Source organism: Sarcophilus harrisii, chromosome 3 (genome assembly GCF_902635505.1).
Source record: "Sarcophilus harrisii chromosome 3, mSarHar1.11, whole genome shotgun sequence".
Classification (NCBI taxonomy): Eukaryota; Metazoa; Chordata; class Mammalia; order Dasyuromorphia; family Dasyuridae; genus Sarcophilus; species Sarcophilus harrisii.
This window is the reverse complement of record NC_045428.1, coordinates 18,493,058-18,508,986: the sequence shown is the minus strand read 5'-3', so window position 1 is coordinate 18,508,986 and position 15,929 is coordinate 18,493,058. Positions and strand designations below refer to the sequence as shown.

The following is a 15,929-nucleotide window of genomic DNA, read 5'->3' as shown; positions in this document are numbered from 1 at the left end:
ACGCTTTCTCAGGCCTTTGGATCAGGAGAAGAGGGTCTCTTCCTAGACCCCTGCGATCACTTGATCAATTTCTGTTTGACTTTTTGGAGGTCACCCCCAAACTGTCACCTACGCATCAGCTCTCATTCTTTGGATGATCTTGAGGCAAGGATTACAAATGCAGTCCCTTCAGTCCCTGTGCAGAGGCTGATGAAAGTTTCTTACAGAGTTCAAAAATTGACTTTAGTGTTATAAAGCACAAAACAGTGCTTGCTTCTGGTGAAATTTAATAAGAAACATGTCAGTATTCTAAAGTTTTACTTAAGCTTTTAAATGTTTTTAAGTTTATTACCTTTATACTTCTTAAATTATTAAAAGTTAAAGTTTAAAATTGCACTAAGACTTTTGGGACATTTGGTATGTATGAGTGGGAGCTGACCTTGGAGCAGAGTCTAAAACTTCAGACCAAATCCTTACTCTTGACTCATCTTGGGTGTGTGAGGGCATCATTTGACCCTCAGTATTCTAAGCAATTAACAAGTCTATGTCAGAGGTCCTTAACCTCTGTATCATGGCTCCCTTTGGCAATATGATGAAATCTATAGACCCTTTTCTGTATAATGTTTTTTAAAAATTAAATGAAATGCTAAATTTAAGTTAGAGATAAGTTAAAAAAATATGAATTTTTCTCTCATCTGTTCATAGATTCCTTAAAATATACATGTACTATATATGTATATATCAAATTCCTAAAGGGGCCATAGAGAGATACACATGTGTTTTTCTCTCTCTCTCTCTCTCTCTCTGTCTCTCTCTCTGTCTCCCTCCCTTTCCCCCCTCTCTTTGTCTCTCTCTCTCTCTTTCTCTCCCTTTCTCTCCCTTTCTCTCTCTCTCTCTCTGTCTCCCTCCTTTCCCCCCTCTCTTTGTCTCTCTCTCTTTCTCTCCCTTTCTCTCTGTCTCTGTCTCTGTCTCTCTCTCTCTCTGTCTCCCTCCCTTCCCCCCCACCCTCTCTCTCTCTGTCTCTCTGTCTCTGTCTCTGTGTCTAACTCTATTTCCCCACTTTCTCCTCATGCAGAATCATGCTCAGGCTCAGTCCCTGGGACATGGCTCAGGCCATGTCCATAGAAAGGCCTCCTCAGGGTTTCTCGCTCCTTGATTCCCACTTGTGCTTCCACTTGCAGCTTTGCCTCTGTGTTTCCTCTGAACCAAAGCCTGTCCCCACCGCCACTCTGCTAGGGATCCAAGGTTGGCGGCCTGGTTGCTTTCTGCTGCTTCCCCAGTGGCCATCTTGGCTCTGTCTGTTCTCTGCAGAGATGGCCTCCTTTTAAAGAAAACTTCTGCTCCTTTCCTGGCTATAATTACTTAAAGATTCTGCACATTTTAAAGTCAGCGCTTGAAGGGCTTTGCAAGCCATTTTGACGATTTGCAATTGTTGCCTTTTGTGCTGACTTTACACCCCCTTGGGTGGGACTGTCTGTGAGGGTCCTCCATGCTGGATTTGGGCAGGGTTGTGATCAAGGGGCAGAGTTGCCATGGGGGAGATGCTCTGAGAAGTCCGCAGGGTCTGCTCACTCACTTCTGAGCTCCTCGCCTCCAGGACTGTTACTTAGTCCCCCTTAGCGGAGCTTCTCAGAGAGCAGGAGGAAGAGGTGGGAGCTACATCAGTGGGAGAGATGAAGGGACCACAGGGAGCAGTGCTTGTGTGGGGGTCTCCCCCAACTACCTCTTGGGATCAATTCTGAGGGCCTGACTGACCCTCAATAAAACACACCCAGACCTTGAAAGATGGGAACTATTTACTGATCACAGAAGCCTGAAACGTACGTGGATTTTTTAGGGAAATACATGCAAACTTATGGATTATGCAGTGGCTGCTTTATGATATGTGCACCTAAAAAATAGCTGCATGAACATTCTTGCAAGAAAATAGTGCTTTATTATAGCTGCCTGGTCCAAAGGCAGGACAGCTCTGAGACCCCAGGCATTTCTCCTGGAAGTCTGAACATCGCCAGCCCCGCCAGATCTGTGATCAATGGCTCCATTTGGGAGAAAATTTCTTAAGAGAGTTTGGCTCAGACGGTTCCCTCTGATCTACTAGTGCCCCCTTAGCTTCTTCTGGAAAAGACTAAAGGCCTTTATAGTTTGGTCCAGAAGGCCACTTCTGCTGGGCGCCTTATGAATCAGCATTCTGAGGCAGGTGACAGCCTTTTTTTACAAGTGGAGACCAAGGTAGACATTGGTGGAGGACAGTGAGCCCAGAGAACTTAGGCTATAGAAAGCAAAAAGAGAGTCCTCCTTCCTCCCTTTTTTCTCTTAGTAAGATGACTAATTTATTGCAAAATGTTTATTTTGGAAACTATCCATCACCCTTAAAGTTATAAATCTTTTGTTTTTTTTCGCAGTGGAAAGCTCATGATGGAATTATTTTAAAAGTGGATTGGAACTCAGTCAATGATCTGATCCTGTCTGCTGGTGAAGACTGTAAATATAAGGTATGTAACAATTAACTTTGTCATAGGATTGGAAGTATTTAATATTGAAATATTAAACACTCCCCCCCAAATCCTTAAAGGCCCTAACTTTAACCCTACCACATAACTTGAATAATTGGGTGAAATTCTACCCCATGCTATAATAAGTATTACTTGCTTGAGTAGCACCTCTCAGAATGCCTAATTTACATCCACAATCTTATTGACATAAAAAATTGGCCTAATAAAATAGCTCTGTAATTACTGTTTCCATTTTTAGTTACTGTTTAAATCAGTACATTTGTGTCATTAAAGTCAAACCCACTGAGACAGTAAACATAAGGAAACCTTTAGCTTTTGACAAGAATAAATGTGTGGGGAAGAAGACTGACTATATGTATAATTAGAGGAAAAGTAATCAAAATAAAACAGCATTGACAAGAGTTCTTCTTAAGTAAGAGAAATGAAAATTTTAAGCCACAAACTGAACATTAAAAAAAAAGTATAGCCAAATTTAAGGAGGCTTTATTTTCTTTCAAGATAGCTTACATTTTTAATAACAGTTCAATTTATATGCACTGTCTCACATTTCTCATGCTCTTCCAACCCTTTTAGTAAAATGATTGTGTTCTTTAGGGTCATGAAATACACCTTTATTTTTAACATTTGCATTCCACAGAATGTAATTGGTTCTCTTTCTTATATATGCTGTAAAATCTATTGATAAATGAGTTTTATAAAAAGATAATTGTTTCTAAAGCTTAACTTGATAACTTATAGGAATAATACTTGCATTTATATGATTGGGGAAGGGGTAAATGTGAAAAAAAAAAACTGGCTTTCTTATTTTTTTAAAATAGGTATGGGATAGTTACGGTCGTCTGCTCTATAGCTCCCAGCCTCACGAGCATCCTATTACCTCAGTTGCCTGGGCTCCGGATGGAGAATTATTTGCTGTGGGATCATTTCATACTTTACGCTTGTGTGATAAAACAGGGGTAAGTTACACTTCTGACGAACCACAGACATACTGTCACATACATTTCTTGATAATGCATAAAATATACAGAGCTTAAAACCATTTTTAGTGCATGCATCTGGTTGGATTTCTCAGTGTAATGCTTTATTTAATTCTAGACTTCATAGGACCATGTGAGTTCTTTAAAGTTTTCGGAATGGTGAACATTCTTTAGTATCTCTGCCTTTCTGGAAAGATTTTCCTTTGAACATGTTTAATTGTGAAGGACATCCTTAAAGGCCTTTTTTTCCAAAGGGACTATTACTCAAAATTCATGACTAGATCAATGTGTAAAGTCCTTTTATTCCTTTAAAAAAATATAATCCTGTTTTAAGACAGTTCCTTCTACCATAACGACTTTTTATTCTTTCATCTTATTTTTATTCATGTCTAATGTTTTCATTTTATATTTATTTCTGAATGCCCTCCTAGTGAGCCCCCCCCCCCTTCCCCGTTTTGTCTTAGAGTTTAAAAAAGAAAAAAACAGTTCAGTGAAACTAACTGGCCCATTGTTTGTGTGTGCCGATTATGCAATATTCCACACTCCTAGGCCTCCACCTCTGCACCGAGATGTAGCTTCTCAGTTCTTGTTACAGACCAGGCTTAGTAATACATCCTACAGCATTTGGTTTCCTTTCTGTTGTTGTTGCTGTTTTGCTTTCATTTATTTTTTATTGAACATATTGCACACATATCTTTCATCTTGCATTAATTCAAATGGCTTCTCACAGTAAAGAAATATATTGTAATAAAGTGAATAAAATGGTTCATGTAAGCCTCAAGGCCCTGGCCTTCTTCAGATTGACGGATGCTGCATTTTACCGTGGTCAGTGTCAGCATTTTCCCTCACGAATGGCTTCCTTTCACATAAATTCCAATAAACTTTTGATTGAACCCCCCAGGGACATGTGCTTCTTTAGTGACTTATGTTTCTTTAATTGTAAAGTCTCGTTCCCCTTATGGAGTCAGGCTAGCATTTACTCAGTTGCCCTTTGGCTGGAGGACCCAGACCCAGATCTCTGGGCCGCTGTGAGACCCCTCCCCATTCTTTAAATCTGTCCCTGGATTGTCCTGGGGTCCTGATCTGCTTGTCTCTGTCCTGGGCCTGGTGCTGGGGATTCAGAGACAGGGAAAAAAAAATGGGATCATCTGGGCAGATGCTGCTGGCCCCTGTCCTGAGGGGTCACAGCTGAAGTGAGGTCTGGGTGAGTGGGCCGTGGGGCTCGGCCTGTAACAAAGGTCATCACCGTGCTGGGGACCATGGGACAGGCAGCTTCCAGGATGGAGAAGCGCCCACGATGATCCTTTGGTCCCTGGAGTCTCCTTGGGTGCCTTTGTCCCTGATGTGACTAATGGGCGGTGCTGCATTTACCGAAGGTCACCAGGAGATGTCACCATCTAACTCAGGAAGTTTCTTCAATTTCAGACTCTTGTTATGTAAAATATGCTTTTTTTTTTTTTTTTTAAACCACCTCCCAGAGTTGTGAGAATCAGTGAGAAAATAATTGTAAAATCTTAGCACAGGATTTGAGATGCAATAAGCATGTTGTTATTATTAACCAGTTTTGGGTTTTTTTTTATGTTTGTTTTTACAATTTTTTTTGTTTTTTACAAATTTTTACAAATTCAGTTTTGCTTAAGCCCAAGAGATTTTGTATAAATAGATTTTATTGAAACTCTCATGTAAGCTCAGCAGTTTGACCTTATACCAGCTTAGCCTTACCCTGATATATAGTAAGAGTTATAATGTTTAAAGGAAATGATGATAATTTATTAGAGTAAGCTCTAAAGGCATTTCTTCTTGTATGGCCTCTTTTTTTTTTTTTTTTTTTTTTTTTTTTTTTTTTACCCTTAAATGTATACCATAAACATTTCCAAAAGAATCAGCTCTTCTAGTACTTGGAGAAGAGAGGAGGCCAGAGAATAAGTCACTTAGCATCAAAGGGATTTGGAAAAAACCAGACTGGCCTTAACAGTCAACTCAGACATTTTATTGTGGCCATTGTATGGGAAGAGACTGAATCAGCAAATTGTCTGGGAACCACCCAGAAGCTTTTTCCTCCCTTCTAGAATATATCAGTTGAAGATATTTAATTCAAGTAGATATTATATTTTATAAATTAATAATAATAAGGGACTTATGCATATATGATTTTAGAAAAATGTTCAGCTAACTTATTTTTTAATTTTTTAATGTATAAAATTCAGCTAATCAAAAATGAACTGCTTAGTTTGGGCAACATCTGGACAACAAAAATATTACAAGATACATAAAGGAAACTTAAGTTGTAAAGCACTTAAATTGTAAACTGTTAACTTAATTTCCTGTTCTATGATTATGATGCATAAAAGTAAAGAGAGAAAAAAGTTACATACAATATTACTTTATTGGGAATTTGCTTCAAAATGGGAAGAAATTTATTTTGCTCATAATTAACTTTAAACTGTGTTCCTAGAGGTCAAATGTAACACAAAGATTTTTAAGCACATGATCTAGTTACAGAAGAAGAACAAATCATTAAGTGTGTTTCCAAACTCCTTATGTTAGGTAACATAAACCACAGCTGACAATTTTGAAAGAATTATGCTAGAAAGCATCCAAATCAGAAAGCTTTCAAATTAAATTAGTGGTTTTTAAAAATTACACTAATTTGTTTAATCTCTTGTTTCTCAGAGGAAGGGGGGATGTTGCTAAGGAGTTCCAAGTTCACCAAGCCTGCAAGTGCTGAGCTCTTAGGATCTATTGATAGTGATCTGGAGAGCCCATGCATGGAAGGGCTGGGGTGGGAGTCTGTCCCACCTGGCACTGGTGACCGGCCCCCCAGGCCCATGCTGCCCCTCTCCTGTACGTTCTCTCGCCCTCTTTGCCCAAAAGCTTACCCCACCCCCAACCCTTAGCCCCTTCCATTCCCACCCTCTTTCTCTCTTTCCCTCACACGCTCAGTTCTTTGCATGGTTGTTCCCGTTTGAAATGGTTGGAGACTAGTTCCTTAGAAGGAGAGGCAATGGCCTCTGGCTGAAGGGATAACAGGGTTCCTGGAGGCCCGCTTGGGCTTCTGGAGCTGGGGCTGCCCAGGCCAGGGCTCTGGGGTGCTGGCCCTTTGGACCCCTCCACCGTACTCTTTGCAAGCACCAGGTTCTCTGCTCTGGCCTTCTCCATCTGGTTCATTCCCACAAGGTTTCTTTTGATGTTGGGTTTCCAGATGCACGTGTCCCACTGCCTTAGACAGCTCCCTTTGCATCTCCAGTGGTCTTCCATTATGGCTCCATTGGGTTTGTGCCTTCTCCCTTACCTAATCCACTGGGTCAGAGATTCTGGCCCACCCCATCTCTAAAGGAAGGATCATTTTATCGGTGCGTTTGGCGTCCCTTGTCAACCCGTCTCTGACCTTGTCCTCTCCCTCTTTGGGCAGAGTTGGATGAGCTGACAGGACTTCTGTCAGGGGATGAAGCTCCCCACATGACTAGATTGATCATTTGGATGGTCAGTATGGCCCAAGGCCTCTGGTAGCCAACCTCTGAGCGTCCCCCACCTGCCTTCCCCATGAGGCAGACAGCAGAGTTCTCCCGACTGCTCCTCCTTTGGGTCGCTCCACTTTCTACCTTACAGCAGGCCCTCCTAAGTCCCCTGGCCAATCCTGGGGGACCCCTCACCTTGACTCTAAGCCTTGACTTCCCCTTGGACTGTGTGCAGTATTTGATCCTGCTCGTAGCACTTTGTGGGGTGACTGCAGGGAGGCTGGAGGTCAGGGGGCTCTCCTAGTCTGGGGGTCCTGCCGCCTGGTTTGCTATTCCTTCTGCTGGATTTCACTGCCCTCATGTTGAGGCATTCCTGGAGAAGAGTGACAGACATTGCCCGGCGCCTTCTATTGACATGTTTCAGGGGCCTGAGAAGGACGTTGTGACCCTGGGCAAGCCATCCTGCCACTGAGGACCCTCCATGGTGCTCTAGGATGGTGTATGAAGAGGTACCAGTCCCCACACTTGTGGTGTTCTCTTCTTTTGTATAATATAATCATTCTCTGCGAGCAGGTTTCGTGAGGAGGTTTCTGGAGGCAGCCTTAGTTTCAGTTCAGATTAATAATCACTTCAAATACACAAAAGTGAAAACCGTTCCCTAAATTATTGATAGGTATATCCCTGAAAATAAAGGGGCTTTGAAGTTGAGTGTTGTTTAGCCTTTGCTGATGACTATCTATAGTCCTATTATAACTAGTCCCTAAAGCAAATCCAGCCCCACACAGGAAATAAATGTATACATTCTGTGAAGTCCAGCTTGAGCAATCACTTTACAATTCCTTTGTAATTTTATTTAATTTGGTATTTCTTCTATTTACTGCTTAGTTCACTTTGCTAGAGATGAATATTATGTTAGTCCTTTGAGACCTCCTAGGTTTAAAGATGGGGAAGAGAAGGAATAGCAATAGTTTAAATTAGAGAGCTATAGTCATCCCTTCACATTGACAGGCTTTGTATTTGCAGTCTTGGTTATTTGTGGGCCAGCCATCAATGATTAAATGGAAATTCTTGAATATCTATGGCATTCTGTGGAAAATTGCGCATGAGACGTATATAGAAAGAAGACAAAAACCAATTAGTAAGTCACAATTACCAAAATAGCATATATGTTTTGCTATATAACTAATACACAAATTTATTGAAACAGTTAAACTTTGTTTAAAGATTTAAGGGTGCTAAAAAAACTACTCAGGGCTGTGCGCTCTCCTGGGAAACGCCTCTCTGTGTCTGCAGTGCTTTTCATAGGAGAGAGAAATCTGGGAAGCAGGTGCTTTTCCTTCCCCATATGGGACTTAGTTTGGATTAAGGATTTCTTCATTACTTTTTTCATTACAAAGAACCACACTTTCCCTCTTTCTGATACTAAAATAGTATTACTGGCAATTATGATTTTAGTTATGGCAACAATAATAATTTACTAATATTAAGAAAAACATGGAAAAATGAGATTTCACTAGGTACCACAATGTACCAGTTCTGCAAACCCCAGTCGGCTGTTAGGAAACATGGTTTTAATTTTAAATTGATCTGAGACCTTGATGGAAGGCTATATACCTGGATGCATCCACTCATACGATTAGTTTTATTGGGCTTCACCCTCTGGAAGTAGATGGCATTGTTCATCATAAGTCCTTTAGAATTCTCTTGGATCTTTGAATTGCTAAGTCATTCACAGCTGACCACATTACAACATTGATGTCATAAACAGTATTATTAAATATATTACTAATTATACATGCACCATTATTAAACAAATATATATATAGTACTTTCAGCTTTTAAAGGAAAAAGTAGTCATATGTTGATGTAACATTAATATTCTTTTTTTCAGAGCTAGATAAATCTAATAAAAAAAGTAATAAATATGTAGATTCAAAAAATTGATGGAAATTCCATATTTGAAAGATCTGTGTGTAACTTTGTCATAGGATTAAAAATAGAAATGTTTCTTAGTATCATGGGTATTTTTACAAAAAGTGAGTCATGTGAGGGACTAAAAATGCAGAAATAAGAAAGATGTTTCTTTATAGATAACACAACAAAAATGTTAATCAATAATGAAGTACTAGCAAATAGAAACCAAGTAGTATTTTAAAAATGAGTAGACCAAAATCATAGAAATAACACAGAAGTATGAGAAGAATGATAAGAACATACCCAGAGTTTTAGAATGTAATTAGAGCAGACCTTAAAGGAAAATTTATGTATTGAAAAACATATTAACAAAATAAAAAAAAAAGAGGGTCCATGAGTATACAACTAAAAATTAGAAAGTAAACAAATTAACTTGTACAAATGAAGAAACGATAAAAAATTTTAAAGTGGATAAAAATAAAAGACCTGACTAAAACCAAGACCGAGTTTTTCAAAAGACCACAAATATTTATAAATTATTAACTAAACTGATCCAAAAAGAGTAAGAGGAATAGTAATCTACAGAAATAAATTGAACAAGACAAATTTATAGTAAAGATATGGAGAAAATTGTAAAAATAAAGAAAATTGTAAAAAAAGAAAATTATGCAGTTATATATCAGCAAAAGTGAGAACACAAAGGAGACTGATGAAATCTCATTCATTGCATCTGCAAAAATATAAAATATTCAAATGAACAAAATTAGACATTTTAAAAAAATTCAGCCTTAGGAAAAAAAAGCAAGTTGTAAATGAAATGCCAATGAAAAAACTTGGTTCATATGAATTATGAGTGAATTCTTGCAAACATATAACAATTACTACTAATCTCTAAAAGTTATTCTCAAAGAACTTGAAAAAAGAAGTTAGTTAATCTGTCAAGCCACTTTTATGAGATAAGTATGATTCTAATGATCCTAACTAAAGAGGGACTAATCCAGGAAAGATACTTCTAAACCAGTTAGACAAAAAAAATTTTTGATGTAGAAATAAAGTAAAATCTTAGCAGAGAACTCATATCATTCAAAATCTTGGTTATACTCAGAAGTTCTGAGAAAAACAAAATAGATAAAAATCACTTCTTCTCCAGACTGTATCATTTGCTTGGATGGACCTGCCATAGTACTGGTCCATCAGGACTCCCAGGGAGAGTGGAACCTGGATGTAAATGCTGGCCCTTCTGCTTACTTTCCATGTGATCTCAGCCAAGTTACAATCCATTAGCTTTTGTGGGTCTCAGTTTCCTCATCTGCAAAAGGAGAGGATTAGACCCAGTGACCACTAAGCTTCATCCAACTCTAAATGTTTGAGTCACTGCCCATGGACAATGAACAGTACCCAGAATTGAACAGAAGATAGAATTTCATTTCACATTCAGCCAAATGTAGCACTTTGAATGGTCCATGCTTCTCCCTGAAACAAAGGTCAATCTTTGATTATTTTTCAAGGGTTGTTTTGTCAGTAAACATTTTGTTAAGCACCTACTGGGTACCAGACACCATGCTAAGTGCTAGAGAAGTGAAAGTCCAGCCTTCTGAAAAAGTTGCCTGATTCTGCTCATTTGTCTGGCCCCCTCTCAATGGGCTGGTCCCTTTGTACTTTATTGAGGTTTATTTGTCTAGGACTTTGCTGTTTCCCCAGTATCTGTATCCTTAGTACCTGGTAGGTGCTTAATAAATTGTTGTGGTTGAAATCTGTTCAGTTGTGTTTCTCTTGGCTTTGCCTTTTCTACTTAAGATGTTCTTAGTGTGAGCTTTGAGTAAAATATTAAGGCAATAGTAAAAAAAATTTAAAAGCATAATATTTTAAAATTAACATCAATTAGGGTTTTTTGCTGTAGACATTTTGTGTTCCTCTGGACGATATAATTTATAATTAAAGTAATTTCCCTTTCCAATTCTTGAGCATGTACTGTTTTTATATTATTTTAGTACTTTGCAGACACGATGACATTTATTTCTTTAATAAAATGATGTCAAGGAGAAGACATTTTCATTACTTGTATTATTATTTTTTTAAGTAGGTTAAGGACAGTCCTTAACTAATAGAATTTCTTTGGTTTTGTGTTCCCTAGTGGTCATATGCTTTGGAGAAACCGAATACCGGCAGCATATTTAATATTGCTTGGTCAATCGACGGCACTCAAATTGCTGGAGCTTGTGGGAATGGACAAGTAGTGTTTGCCCATGTGGTGGAGCAACGTTGGGAGTGGAAGAATTTTGAAGTGACCTTAACTAAAAGAAGAACCATGCAAGTATGTGTTTATAATTTCTTTGGAATGGTTGGCTTTAGGGCTGTACAATTGCTCCAAGATGTGTCTCTTAACGCTGAAAGGCATAAGAATCAGAACTAGGGTCACTGTAGGGACTGGTGATGGATCTGAAAGACAGTACTGTGGAGACTCATTCTCCTGTTTGCAGGGGTGGGATGAGGGAGTCTAGTCACTGAGAAGGGACATTAGGGTTTCAAAAAAGTGCGGGTAAAACATTTTTTCTTAGGAAAAGATGATTGATGTAGTTCATAAAATAAGACTGCTTTCAGAAAAACTATAAATGAAATTTTTATACAAGTAGTTGGAGTTGTAATGTACTTCACTTGCATGCTAAAAATATAATTTTTTTTACTATAGAATTTTATTATTTTATTTTTATTTATTTATTTTATTATAATAACTTTTTATTGACAGAAAATATAATTTTTTTAAACAAAGATTTAATTTATATATTTGATTACTATGCTTTTGGTTACTAGTCATTGCATTTTCACAATAAGGGCAATTCTGCTTGCAAATTATCTATATGAACAAATGACTAACCTGCTCTATCACCTTTCTTGCCTCTCCCCAATATACTGTATTCCACTTAACTGAGCTGTTGAGAGTAGTCTCTCACTGTGGCACTTTTTTTGGTGGGCAAGGCACAGTGAGCATTCTCTGCTTCTCAAAGTGCTTACTGGTCCAAAATTAATTATTTCCCTTCCTCTTCATTCAGAACTCTTATCCCCTTATTCCCTCATCTCATGAGGAAGATGATTCCTCATGACCATCCCCAGAGAGATGGGATGATCGCATCCCATGAGATGGGATGAAATAGCTAGCTATTGGGATGAAATGGCTAGCTATTAAGAGAAAAACATACAACTTAATTAAAATCACATTATAAATGACTGCTAGCTTTTTGATCTTTCTAAATATAGTTTCTGAATTATAAAGGATGCAAAATCAATGATTGGTAGAATTTCAGACAACATACCAAAAAAAAAGAAAGAATGAATTGGGGCAATGTAAGGTAAGATGTTTTTGGCCAAAAGAATAGTTTGGAGACATATTTGTCTGGTCTTATATCATGCCTCAAAGTTTAGGTTTCCTAGCTTCTTTCCTTTCCCCATAGATTCTTTAAAAATTCTAAGGTGTAACACATATGGTTTTGTACCAGGGGATAGAGAAGGCTGTGAATGGCAGGGACTCTGAGCCTTTTGTAGATTAGAACTGCCTGCCTTTCCTCTTGAGCTTGTAAGTAGCAACCAGGTGAGCTCCAGTTCTGGGAAAATGGCTTCATTAACAGAAATTATTAACTTCCTAATACAAGCAGGGTTTTCTTTTTTAAATTAAATTATTTTTAATTTAATTAAATTAATTTAATTTAATTAAAACATTTAACAGTTTATTTTACCTATAACGAATTTTGTTTCTTGGCTAGTGTCTTGCATATAGTAGGTTACTTTAAAAGTGTTTGCTAAATCAAATTGAATTGCTTATTAAAGTTATCCATAAAGAAATATAAGTTGGTACTTTATCACTAATTTACAATTATTACCATTCACAACTCATCCAACCCTAGTTTTCATTTCAATGAATATAACCAGCCCCGAATCTCCCTGAGTCTGCCAAAGCCCATTTATATCTCAGATTTGAAATTGTATCTGACCATTATTAAAATCCCTGAAAGCTACTTTTCTAGGCTTTTCACTCAGGTTTTCAGCTTTTTTGTCATATCTTGGATCCTTGGGCAGTCAAGTCTGGTGGCCTGTGGCTCCCTTCTCAGAATAACATTTTTAAATGCATAAAATAAGACATGGAGGGTGGCAAAGGAAGACAGAAATTTGTAAAAATAAAGACGTCATCCTTTGTCTCAAATCCAGATTCACAGTCTTCCTGAAACATGTCCATGGGTAAGAGCTTCTGTTTTCAAAGAGCCTTGATGGCCACAGTTTTGTCACTCTGAGACTCTCACATCCAAGTACCCAGCTCTCCTCAGTCCCTTGGCATAAGGAAAAATCCTGTGTGGTTTAGCCAAAGCCAGAAGAGAGATTGTGGCCTGTGGCCAGCACGATCTTGGTTACTGTCATTTCCCAATCAGTAACATTTTACTTTAAAAGAAGAACAATCTGTCCCTCTTCCATTGTGGATTTAGCTGCCACATGGTCACTAATTTCTTATCTCTTTGCTAATAACCCTAACGTTTCCCTTTCAAAACTTTTCATTTTTAATTGGTTCAAACTACTTTTTCCAGAAAATATCATTTTAAACACATTGATGCAGAATTTGGTGTGCTACCTAAAATGAGATATAATATAGCTTCTCTATAATATCGGAATTCCCAGGCCCATGTGTCATATTACTTTAATAATATCCCAAAGTATAATCTTGGCTTTTTTTCCCCTAGTGGCATGACTTTGGAGATAATTTTTCCCCTTGTGATCAGTGATAACTTTTAGCTCAGACTTTTGCTACACGTAATTATGCCTAGGTAGTTTTTTCAATTTCCTGTATTCTTATCACTTCTTTTTTATTGTTCATTCCCTATTGAATTTCCTCATGTTCTTAAAAGGTAAATTTCCCAAATTATTATGGTCATTTAGAATTTTACTCTATCTTCCAATTTGTTGCAGACTCTTTCTAATTAAATATTATTTTCACATTTGATGTGCACTATGTTCTTTAATAACATTTATTTTACCCATTAGGTTCGGAATGTTCTTAATGATGCAGTGGATTTATTGGAATTCCGTGATAGGGTCATCAAAGCGTCTTTGAACTACGGACACTTAGTTGTTTCAACATCTCTTCAATGTTATGTGTTCTCGTAAGCATCTTGAACTTCCTAATTTAAAGTTTTATTTGGTTGTAGGAACTTAACATAGTTTAGTTGCAAGATGAATGAAGAGTCCAAGACATTGTTTCTCAATAATTAATCATCGATTTATTAATTAGACTAGCAAATAATAAATTGATGATCATTGGATTTCTCTCAATAACCAGAGACAAACCATTGTGTTGATGGAATGGTAAAATGCATTTGGAAAAGTGGGTGTCTGACAGGCAAAGAACAACCTTTGATTGGTGAACAAAGAGGGGGTGGACATACTTAAGAGGAGGTGGAGACAATGAAGACTAGGCCAGAATTTGCCTGGATTAGATTCCTTTTACATTTTGATGAGAAATAAGCTTTCCTAGTTGGCTGGAGTCTGCCGGAGATGGAGGAGAATTTTCTCAGGGCTTGGCCATTCTCTTGGTCAGCCCTGTCCTTCAGAGGCTGCTTTGACCTACAAGGTCTGGTCTTTGAAAGAGGAAGCAAAAAAGAAACCTGGATCCTGATATCAGTAATTGGTTATTAACACTCATTTCTTTACTTTGCTGTTAATTTTTTTTATCTTTATGACATTATTGTCACTGTTGTAAAAAATCTACATAATTTTATAAATTTAAAAACTTAAATTTTTTTTTTAATTTATAAATTGAAAAATTGATAAATGCCTTGTCTTTTTCCTGGAGCTCAGTGTTACCCAGAATGGTGCATATATATAAAATATCAATTGTTATTATATATTAATAATATATGCTTATAATTAATAAATAATAATACACATTAATAATACGATAATGTATTATTTTGTTACTATTTTGTATATTATCATCTATTATTAGAACCAGTAGATAAGTAGTTCTCTCTTAAACTTTAGAATAGATTGTGTGACACAGGGGACACTGGCACAGGACTGCACAGCGTGGTGTGCCCTCCTCAAAGAAGGGGCTGTGCCAGTCCACCCAGGACGTCGATAAGAACTGTTTGTGTCCGATATGGGGCCGAACTTGTATCAGCCACAGTCAGACGGCATGACTTGACTCCAGCATGGGGCTGTCCTTTTAGTCTTCTGCTAGAGTGAGAGCAGCAACCAGCCATGATCACATGAAATCTGGCCTCCGTGGTATGATGGCTGACTGATATCTTGTGCTCCAGCAAGCCCATTATAGTCCAGGGATGGAGCTGAAAGGTGATGAAAGAAACAGTCAGTCAGGAGAGGAGGAGCGAGATGGCTTCCCCAGGAGCTGTGTGTTGGTGCCGTCCTAGCGCTGCCCACAGTGTTTACCTTTTCCCTTTTTTCTCACATTGAGGAAGAAGCAAACTGACAACCAGCTTGAGTTCCTCTGAGACAGCGTTTAGAAACTTGCAGCTGCTGGGGACAAAGTCCAGGGGATGTTAGGAGGTGGAGGGTCCTGGAGTCCAGGCCATTCCTGAGAGCAGGCTCCCCTTGGTGGCTGGCAGCCGTGTTCTGACTCCATCTCCATACTTCCCAACAAGCAGCTCTTCAGTGCCTGCTGTACCTCATGCTCCACCACAGACATGTTCTGAAGTCAGGGAGCTTCGAGGCTAGTGGGGAGTGCAGTGTGCTCACAGAAAGTTCGTTTAAAAACAACTTGGGACCTATGTTTTGATTTATTCTTATTTTTTGTAATGTGATAGGATGAAAACTCTTCTTTTGAACATAGGTTGGTTGTCATCCTCAAAGGGTCTTAATAAGCACACATTGTAAAACTGTGCTGGACAGAGCAGATAGATGAAGGAAAAACATTGTCCTTAAGAAATTTAGACTGAGAATCTCTTGGATCATCCTCATTTCATTTAAGATTTCATGAGGTTAGCTGTTCTCTAAGAATGAAATTGAAGCCAGTTTTTAAAAAGGAAATACTAACTTGTAACCAAAAGCACTGAATTTTTAATTGTTATCAAAGTAATCTATTCAACTTG

General features: G+C 38.1%; 1 protein-coding gene across 3 annotated transcripts in view; it reads left to right on the top strand.

The window, feature by feature from the left end:
- Positions 1-15,929, top strand: part of IFT80 (intraflagellar transport 80) — a 92,049-nt gene that overhangs the window by 44,582 nt on the left and 31,538 nt on the right. For all 3 annotated transcript variants that reach the window (XM_031957594.1, XM_031957597.1, XM_031957596.1), the window contains 4 exons: positions 2,382-2,471; positions 3,311-3,448; positions 10,976-11,155; positions 13,867-13,985. In XM_031957594.1, the coding sequence (XP_031813454.1) occupies positions 2,382-2,471; positions 3,311-3,448; positions 10,976-11,155; positions 13,867-13,985 (527 nt within the window). The remainder of the gene's footprint in view (positions 1-2,381; positions 2,472-3,310; positions 3,449-10,975; positions 11,156-13,866; positions 13,986-15,929) is intronic.